The sequence below is a fragment of the Centropristis striata genome, chromosome 13 (assembly GCF_030273125.1).
Source record: "Centropristis striata isolate RG_2023a ecotype Rhode Island chromosome 13, C.striata_1.0, whole genome shotgun sequence".
NCBI lineage: Eukaryota > Metazoa > Chordata > Actinopteri > Perciformes > Serranidae > Centropristis > Centropristis striata.
This window is the reverse complement of record NC_081529.1, coordinates 12,122,902-12,133,036: the sequence shown is the minus strand read 5'-3', so window position 1 is coordinate 12,133,036 and position 10,135 is coordinate 12,122,902. Positions and strand designations below refer to the sequence as shown.

The 10,135-nt window shown below is 40.1% G+C and overlaps 1 protein-coding gene and 1 gene segment (V, D, J or C); one reads left to right on the top strand and one right to left on the bottom strand.

Annotated features, from left to right (window-relative positions):
• Positions 1 to 2,651: 2,651 nt before the first annotated feature.
• Positions 2,652 to 3,193, bottom strand: LOC131982842 (immunoglobulin heavy variable 3-7-like). The segment is given in 2 exon segments: positions 2,652 to 3,057; positions 3,145 to 3,193. Coding segments are annotated over 2 exon segments (363 nt in total).
• A 92-nt stretch (positions 3,194 to 3,285) lies between these two features.
• Positions 3,286 to 8,415, top strand: LOC131982835 (uncharacterized). Of its 2 annotated transcripts, none has more exons than XM_059347467.1 (10): positions 3,286 to 3,530; positions 4,575 to 4,674; positions 4,921 to 5,067; positions 5,389 to 5,469; positions 5,723 to 6,410; positions 6,631 to 6,724; positions 7,065 to 7,397; positions 7,507 to 7,681; positions 7,798 to 7,919; positions 8,101 to 8,415. In XM_059347467.1, exons 5-10 carry the CDS (start codon positions 6,274 to 6,276, stop codon positions 8,413 to 8,415), a joined length of 1,176 nt encoding a protein of 391 aa, XP_059203450.1. In that variant the 5' UTR covers positions 3,286 to 3,530; positions 4,575 to 4,674; positions 4,921 to 5,067; positions 5,389 to 5,469; positions 5,723 to 6,273. The 2 variants fall into 2 exon arrangements, with proteins under 2 accessions (XP_059203450.1, XP_059203449.1); XM_059347466.1 differs by having other exon boundaries at positions 4,569 to 4,674.
• The last annotated feature ends 1,720 nt before the right edge of the window (positions 8,416 to 10,135 follow it).

Below are 10,135 nucleotides of genomic sequence, written 5' to 3'. Positions count from 1 at the left end.
ACGACATCCAGCCAGTCTGTAAACAGCTGTGTGCCGAGAAAACATTTTCTGACAACGTTACGTTTCAGAGCTTAAAAACTATACTTATCATTTGAATTTCATATTAATGTTAACATTGTCTTAAAGCTGAGACTTTATTTATTCAGAAACGCATAAAACCCCAAAACAGCCCAAAATCACTTTTTTCATGTTTAAACGTGTTTTTACAAGAACGGGCAGTTGCGACTTCCGACTCATTTCAATGGAGCGCGTCACATATTTGTATGTATGTATGTGTATGTGTACATATATATTCATACACTTGTAAGCTATTTTTTACTTATGTGTGTATTTGTGTCGAAAGCTACTTAGTTTGTCAGAGTCGCCTTGCCGCAGCGTTTTGTGTGACGTAATCAGCAGCAGACGAAGGACCCCGAGCCAATCTGGCAGGGCGCCAGAAAAGAGTGAAACAGGTAGCGCGTAAAATTGAAACCGAGAGTGGTATGAGAGACAGAACGAGAGCAAGACCGACATTACGAGAGCGAGACAGTTTGTGCAAAGGAAGTTTTCATGCGCAAACCCTCATTATGGAAAACAAACGTAGAAATGCATATGATGCAGCTTTTAAGTTAAAGACAGTCAATCTGGATGTAAAAGAAGGAAATAGAGCTGCTGCACTTAGCCTTGGCATCAATGAGTCAATGGTGAGACGTTGGAGATGCAAAAAGTCAAAAAAGGCTTTCAGAGGTAATAAAAGCAGATGGCCAAAACTTGAAGACTTTCTTGAAGATTGGGTGAACACACAGAGAGCAGACGGCCGAGGTGTTTCCACCGTGCAGATCCGACTGAAAGCCAGAACAGTCGCCACCGAAATGAAAATTTTAGAGGTGGACCATCCTGGTGTTTCAGATTTATGAGACGAAAGGGACTGTCCATCAGGGCGTGGACGACTGGTGTGTCAGCAACTCCCTCCCGACTACCAGGAATAAATAACAAACTTCGGCGAATTCACACAAAGAAAGACAGAGGAATATTCCATCGGACCGGACCAGATCATGAATATGGATGAAGTGCCTTTGACGTTTGACCTGCCTCTCACTAGGACTGTTAACAAGAAGGGTGAATCGTCCATCACGTTGAGAACCACTGGCCACGAGAGAACGAATTTCACTTGTGTTCTTGGCTGCACAGCATCTGGATTAAAGCTTCCGCCAATGGTGATTTTTAAGCGGATTACAATGCCAAAAGAAAAGATCCTGAACGGCATCTCCTCAAGCGTAATGAATGAGTGGCTGAATGAGTGCTACGTCAAGCGCCCTGGAGGATTCTTTCGCCAAAAAAAAGCTTTGCTCGTTTTGGACAGCATGAGGGCCCATATAACGGATTATGTGAAAGCAGCCATCAGGAGCACAAACTCGATTCCAGCTGTGATTCCTGGGGGCACAACGAGGCATCTGCAGCCACTCGACATCAGTGTCAATCGTGCGTTCAAAGTGGCACTACGTGTTCAGTGGGAGATGCGAAAAGCAACTTTCGCTCAAGTTTGCGAGTGGATCCTGATATCGTGGAGGAGTGTCAAAACATCCACGATCATTAACGGGTTCCGAAAGGCTGGACTGCTGCGTGATGAAGAGGGGGACGCCGGCACAGCTGAGGCCCTTCAGAGGCTGTTCGATTCCGACAGTGACGAAGAGGAGTTTGTTGGGTTTTTTTTGAGAGCGACAATGAAAGAAAGAGGAGAGTGGCTGACGAAGCCACCCATAGCCTGTTCGTTTCCGACTCTGAAGATGAGGACTTTGGTGGTTTTAATACGCAGGAAGAAGACGGAGAAGAGGATTAATGACTTGACTTTTCTGGTTACAGCAGTGGACTGCACCTTAGCCTAAAAGATGAAGACGAGGATTAATGACTTTTCTGGTAGGCTGATTACCGTATATTTTAAGAAGCCGCGTTGCTGCAACTTTAGGCTTACACGCTTACTGTCGTGTTACAGGCACTTTATTTTGCACTTATAAAAAAACACGTTTAATTTAGCCATTGATATTGCCTCGTCAAGCGTTGTAAGCTTTGTTTGTTTTTTTTGTTATGGTACTACTATAGGCTATAATGTAAATAAATATTCAAAGATGTGCACACTTTTTCAAGGTTTTTCAAAAATAGCCAAAGTTAAGTGGTTAAATGATTGTGATGCTATTACCGGTAACTCATTTTGCTGGGGAACCCCTCGCACTCCCTCAAGGACCACTGGTTGAAAACCACTGCTGTAGATCACTGCCGGTATGTGCGCTGGGAGCGCACCGTTTAAGTTTGAAAGTTGAAAAGTTTGTGTCTGAAACGCTATGTGATACAGTAAAGTTTACACAACACAGTATATGTTCTGTAGCTAGTATTGCACTAAATGGTAACAAGCTCAAACAGCCATCTCTTTCCCGACAATCGCCTCTGTGCACGAACCCTTACATATACGTAATTAAACATTAAAACACCTGCAGCTTATAGTCCAGTGCGGCTTATATATGTACACATCATTCAATTTAGGTGTTGTGGCTTATACTCCGGTGCGCCTTACAGTGCGGAAAATACGGTAGTATTTCTCAGGGAATATTCTTAATAATGTGTGTAATGCAGAGAGAGTCATTTATTAATTATAAAAATGTGTTTATGTATATCATATAAATACTATATAAATATGACATGCTTTGACTCAAACAGCCAGTAAGAATGAGGACTGTAGGTTTTTGTACAGCTGCTCAACCAACTCCAGTCACTGTGAGTCTCGAGCACAATAATAAACAGCAGAATCTTCAGTCTTCAGACTGTTCATCTGCAGATACAGCTGCTGTCTGTTGTTGTCTCTGGAGATGGTAAACCGCCCTCTGACTGACTGAGAGTAGTAGATACGATCACTATCATATTCAATAGTTGCAACCCACTCCAGTCCTTTTCCAGGAGCCTGTCTGATCCAGGCCATCCAAGAGCGACTAATGTCAAGTCCAGAGGCTGTACAGGTCAATCTGTGAGATCCTCCAGGACTTTTATCTGCTGGTTCAGATTCTGTCAGAGTCTGACCATCAACACCTGTGAATAGAACAAAAAACATTGAGTGAAATAAGCGGGTGACACTAATAGAAGAAACGTATTATTAATATCTGAGAAACTGTCCACCTGCCCAGCAGACAGTTAGAAGCAGCAGTCCTGTCCTATAGTCCATCATGTTAAACTGTGTGTCCACTGTCCTCTGTCCTCCTCTCTGCAGTCAGATAAGTAGAGGTGCACAGCAAAATCTGTAGTGTTGTTTTTTCAGTGTTAATCATTTTGAGTTGGTGGGTGTTAATTTTGGAGTTGTTTTAACACTTGTAGTGAACAAAAAGCTCTACCAGCGTTGTCAATCAAGCAAGTCACATGTTACCACCTGACACCGGAGTTAGATTAACCTCAGTTCGAGTTGAACACAACATCCGGTTTGGACGTGCGCGCCTTTTTCACTTAACGTCGGTTGGTGAGAGGAGAAGACGGCAAAGAACCTGTGTGGATTTTACGGCTTAAACAAGGTAAGAACCGAATATATTTACTTCTACAGGATGGTAATTGCTGTATGAAGTCGTGATAACATACCATGCGGTGTGAAGCGACTGAATTGTCAATTAACGCTGGTTGAGGCAAGCTGTTAATTACTAACGTTAGCTCGCAATAAGTGGTTGCTTAATTCAAAATTGAGTGGCAACTTATTTATCCGGCCAAATATCAAGTTTTAAGCTAAAATAAATGTGTTTAAATGTACTAAGGTACCTGAGGTGGATTAAGTAACGTCTTTTTAGTCAATTGATGATGAGTGTTTAGTCAAATTTTAAACTGCGCAACAATGTGGGGGAGGGGTGGTGGCGTCGCCATTGTCGTAGTTTCATCTCCGTATAATCAGGCTCAAACATAGCGACTTCGTCGCTATATTTAGCGACTTTTCAGAGCCCTCTGGCAATTCTTTTTCAAAAAAGCGACTAGCGACAAATCTAGCGACTTTTTCTGGTGTTGTTAGAGACTTTTGGAGACTCGTTCCCACTCTTCTTAACGAGCCGCGGGGGCTGCCGGCGGCCCGTGCCAAAGCACTCACACGGTGCCCAGTCGTCCCGCATGAGTCTCTACCAGCTGCGGGCAGAGCCGGAGCAGCGAAGTCGCCGCTGGCTGGTTTACAGTCTGTCTCTTTTGGGTCACTTTTTCCGGTCTCAAGGCCGGATAGTGGAGGAGGGTTGGAATTGTGACCAAAGAGCATTTACAGTTCTAAAAATATTTACTGTGTTTTTTTTAGTCTTTTTCTCTCTCCCATGACGTTATTCCTCTCTACTACAGCGACTACTACAATTACATGCACATGGCTAATTATGCAAATTAGGCGATGACGTCATTTAACGCCTGCTGTGTTTTGAACGTTAAAGCACGTTAAAATTCATAAAAGAGACTAGGTTTGTTTGTTTTGAGTGCTGTTTGTTGCATCACTTAACTACAGGGACCACATTGGGTCCATCTCAGTCTAAAAATGAATTCCTTGCACCTGATGAAGTTTAACAGCCACATTTCTCCACTTATTCTACAAGGTGCAGTCTCAAGATGTGGCAATGTTGCTCAAGGTGAAGTACCAGAATACCAAGAAGTACATCCGATTAGAGTCAGGGTTCACCTTTTCGGATTTCATTGCTCAAGGTAAGTAGCCATCTCAAAGTTGCTCTCACAACAAATAAACACAAGGATTTATGGCTATTTTGGTTTTCACTTTGGGTAACAGTTTGCCAAAAAAATGCTTTTTGGATTGTTCACAGTGGTGTTGGTAATTACTAAAATAAAGTAGAGCTATTGAACATTTATTTTCACAAATGCAAACCACTTACTGCACCTTAAGATCAGCATCATGTATTTTTTAAATCTGTTTTAATGATCATCTTCCTACAGTCAAATACAAGTTTGGGCTTCCTGATGCTACTGAACTTGATGCTTTTGATGAAACCAACACAGTAGTTGAGGAAGACATCTTTTCTGAACTGATAGAGGCCAGTCCAGATTTATGCCTGACAGAATGTGACAGAATTACTGATGCTGGTAGGTACATTTCTCTGTTATCCATAAATCGCTAAAAAATCAGATATTGGTTAAGTCACCATCAGTGAAAAGTGAGGAATAACTTACTTTGATAATCATAAGAACATAATCATCATTTAGAATTGGCCAAATCAATTGGTATGGAAAAAAAAACATCTGGCATAAGTCTATGATTATACTATTTCATTTCTTGATAATAGCTGTGTTTAATAGACTATAGTGTAATCCTTTATAATCAAACGGTATTCTTTATTCCATCTTATATTTGAAAAAGTGTGTTGTAACCTGATTCTGATCAAATGACATCTATTAACTATCCAGCTCAGCCACAGGAGCAAGACATCTTTCTTCAGATACAGATTGATCCGAGCCCGGCAACACAAGATGGCATTTCAGAGGAAGGTATGTCTCATTATAAAATCAGTTGTAATCAATGTTCAGGGTTTTTCTGCTTCACAAATATCAGTGGAGATCACATGTCTGTGCTTGACTACTATAACAAAGTAGATTATCAAAAATTATATTTAAAAGAAAGATCCATATCTAATTGCAAAAACAGTTCAAAAATGTAAGATGAGGTTTGATTTTTAACCAGTGTCTGGGCAACTACCAAATGCTACATTTTCAGGCATGTCACATGTTTTATTTCTTTTAGACTTCTATCCTCCAGATCATTCAACATCGTCCTACCTCACGGATACCAACACATCACTTTCTTCAAATGACAATGACCACTCTAGTCGAATAGAAAGAGGCATTCCTATAGGCAGACGTACATCCAGCTCTGAAGTCATACCCAGGCCTACCACAGAGGTTTCAGAATCAGAGGCTGCAAAAGAGGTACTCAAGGACAGCATATGAAATTTACATTGTTTACCATCATAAATTATCATACTAAATGAGTTTCCCATCAGAGTATTTGTGACATTTAGAGTGATTGGGTTTGGCTAATAGCTCTCTACTTAGTAATCTAAGGCAGATAACAAACAACTTTGTTTCATCACAAATCATATCGCACTTGCATAATCGGTTTAATAATTGGTTAGATTTTTTTGTTGTTGAAATTGCTGATCCATTTTTGTGTGTGAGAAACCCTCCTGAACCAGTGATTTTAACTATTACTCTTAATCTTGTGGTAAATAGTTAAAATGATTTTATCCTGAGACTGATTTGTACACTGAAAACTTTATTTTTTCTTACTCTTATATGGTAAAAAATGCCTTGCTTGGCAAACCTGGGGGTGAGGATGTCATCGAAGAGTACAAGGCAGAAAAGTCACTCACTCACCGCACCCGGAGACAGCTTGTCAACATATTGGCTAGCCATATGACTGAGAGCCATGGGTGAGTCTTGTGAATTGCTTGATTGTAAACATTATATTAAGAAAGATTATAATGAATTTTCAAAATACATTGCATTGAATTAACATAACAAGTGGGGCATTTTTCAGTCGTATGTTTTTGTATTTTAAGAATATGGTCTTTACCTGTTTATATGAGCGGTATCATCAGATAACATCTATTGGGATTTGATATTAGCTGATGTGGAATGTTGTTTCTAAAGGAGGATGCCTTCCCGTAAACATAAGGAGAAGTATGCCCTGGGAATCATAACACTCTTTCCTTCACTAAAGGATCCCTTTTCTCCAAAAGGCTATGTAAGTTTAAAAAGTTTTATTGACAGTGTATTTGGAATTTCAGTTAAAATGACAAAAAAAAAAAAAAAATTGACACCACCTATGTCTAACAATAGTTCAAACTTGAATGTGCAGCAAAGTTCAACTATGCCATAAAGATTGTTATTAGGATACAAAATGACAGCAAATGCTCTGTCTTGCAGAATGGAATGAATTTGGTCAATAGGATACTACACATGAATTAGAAAATGGCATACCTACTTTAAAGTGATTATCCTTTTATTAATACTGTTAACACATTTTTTGTTAAATCAATTAATGATGAGACTTTTGTAATGATGTTTTATAATTGTCTTAACAGGAGCACTTCTATGATGTGGAGAAAGGCACTGGATATTTAGCATGGCGCCTTAAGACTATGTCCAGGAAAACTGTAAAAAGACCAGCCAAGACAGCTACAGTGGCTCAAGCACAAGGACCGAAGCGCCGAAGATTGGCAGCCGCTTTGCCTGAGCAGCTTGATGCAGATGCCTGTAGGGAAGCCATATCATTTCTCATTCACTCTCAGGATGAAGCAAGTGTGTTTCAGAAGATGAAGGTGACCTTTCAATATCGCCAAGACCTAGTGCATGACCCACAGAGAACCACAGATGTCTTTAAAACATTTCCACGGTTTTTAGATGTCAAAGGGCTGGTGAGTTGTCCATTTCATTTATTTACACTTCATTGTTTTGTTGCTTGAATGTAAGTACAATAATCTGACCTTTTTTGTGTGTGTATTTATATGCTTATATGATCAACAGCTGAATCAAGACTTCCTTCTGCTGTTTGGAGCTGAAACAGCCTCCAAGATGCTTGAGAAGTGGGACACAACTTTCAGGCCCAAGGTTATCAATGAGGCCAAACACCTGACTCAGTCAATTGAGCTGTGCCGACTTCTAAAAGCTGCTGAGAAACTGACAGAGAAAGATGACACCAGTAAGCTAATCGCTATGATTTAATTTTTATTCCTATTTTTAACAGCAAGTGCTGTTTACATTGTGCATTCTGACTTGATACTAATGGCTTGTTTAACCTCATTTTCCTCCTGATAGCCTGGGACAGTGACATGGCTTCTCTGCTGCTGCTCCTCCATCTCCTGCCACCCACAGCTGGACGGAAGAGGACCAAGATGAGCCCCAGTGATGCAGTGGACAAAATGTTGCACTTTCACAAGGTATGCATGTTTTTTTTAATGCAGTCAGCCAGTATTTTATATGTACAAATTCAATTTGAAATTACTTTTGGTTTTTTAATTTGTCCTGGCTTGTTTAACAACTCAACTTTTCTGGTGTACAGACCCAAGTGAGCAGTTGAAAACTTGATAGTCTAAGATGTTGTTATCTTTCTGTTTTCAGTCATGCTGCAGCTTGGATGAACACCTTCGGAGAAGGGATGGTAGACAACCATACATCCTTGCTGTTGGTCGAACCAGGAACAGGATTGACACTTTCTACATTGTTGTGGACAAACAGCTCATCCCCTGCCAAGCCACCAGCTCGGTGGGTGCATTTGATGAACTGTTTAAATCCCACTATGTGTTCAACCTGTCGTACGATGAGTACCTGGGCCAGCTCTTCATCTTCGTGCAAACAACAATCTACAATATCGATGTAGCAACAACAGATGAGTCTCCCAGAGTTTGTGAGTTTCGTGCTAAAGTCCTCAACTAAAGTACTTAAATGTTTAAGTGTTTCATTTGTAAAGCTGTGCATGTTCCCTGCCAGTCCTTGATCTCTCATCTAAGATTTGACCACAGTTTTTATCCTAGCACCAGGTTTAAGTTAGTTTGTGCACAAGATCGTTGTAGGCGTCAGTTTTCAACATATTCAGGTTTCAAAAAACATTTAATAAGTTCTCATGAGAAGGAGTCTTGTCAAAGTGGAGATGCAGCAAGGCCAGAGTCATTTCAGACTAATATCCACATGCTCCAAGATACCTCACAAGTTGCTGGAACAAGTGTGATGCAGAACCCAGAGTCTGAGTGTTTTGAGGACAATGGATCAGGTCAAAGAAACAAAGAAAATACAGAAAATATTTGTGCTTCAATTATTGCTAAACTACAAGGAAGTGGCATAGCAAATAGTGTTGTTTCATCAGTTGTTGGTGATTTGGAAGAACTTGCTAGTGGACTGCACTCTCAGGTTAAGCAGCAAGTACTGTCTGCTGTGCCTAAAGATAATCCTGTAAGAGCGACATTGGAAAACGATCTGGAGACTTTTGAAAACCCATTTCTTAACTTCAGTACTGAAAGTAAAAGATTGAATTATTTCAACAAGAAATGGGGTGTTGTGGAGCCAGTCGAAAGATTTCTAGGAATTCGATTTGCTACAAGACGAAATAAACAAACAGGTACTTATGATCAAGTCCCAGTGAACGATACATTTGTTTACATACCAATTTTGGAAACGATAAAATTCATGTGCCGAAATGCTGAAATTTGTAAACTGCTTGGGGAAACTTGTATATCAAAACCTGACAGATACGAAGACTTTTGTGACGGAAGTTATTTTAAGACACATCCATTGTTCTCTAAACACCAGAATTCTTTACAAATCCAGTTGTTCTATGATGACTTCGAGACTGCTAATCCACTGGGTTCAAAACGTGGTGTTCACAAAATAGGTGCTCTGTATTTTGTCCTCAGAAATCTGCCACCAAAGTTTAACTCTGCCTTGATGAATATTCATTTGGTTGCATTATTTCACACCGATGATTTGAAAAAATATGGCTTTAATACTATTCTAGAGCCACTGATTAATGACATCAAAACACTTGAGAGTTCTGGCCTTGATTTGCCATTTTCTGCTGAAAAAGTCCATGGCACTATATGTCAGATAACTGGGGACAACTTAGGGATGCACGGAATTCTGGGATTTACAGAATCTTTCAGTGGACGTTATTTTTGTCGTTTATGTTTGATTGATAAACATGATGCCCAGAATGTTTACAATGAGGATGACCCCAAGATAATCTTGCGTGGAAAGGAACTTTTTGAAATGCACTGCAATGAGTTGCAGTCAGACCCACAGAAGTTATCTGTGTTTGGTTTAAAAAAGAACTCGACTCTTAACAGCCTACAGTTCTTTCATGTTTGTCATAATTTTTCATTGGACATTATGCATGACATTCTTGAAGGCGTGGCTCAGTATGAGTTGAAGTTACTGTTGGAATATCTTTCAGAAAATGTTTTGTCGAAACCTGATCTGTTGTCTAGAATTTATGCCTTTGACTATGGGTATGTGGAGCGCAAAAATCGACCTACAAGGATTAACTTGGACAGTAGTGGCAATAATATAGGGCTCAATTCCATTCAGACTCTTTGTCTTGTAAGAAACATTCCTCTGCTTTTTGGTGACATTGTGCCAGAAGGAAACCAAAACTGGTTTTTGC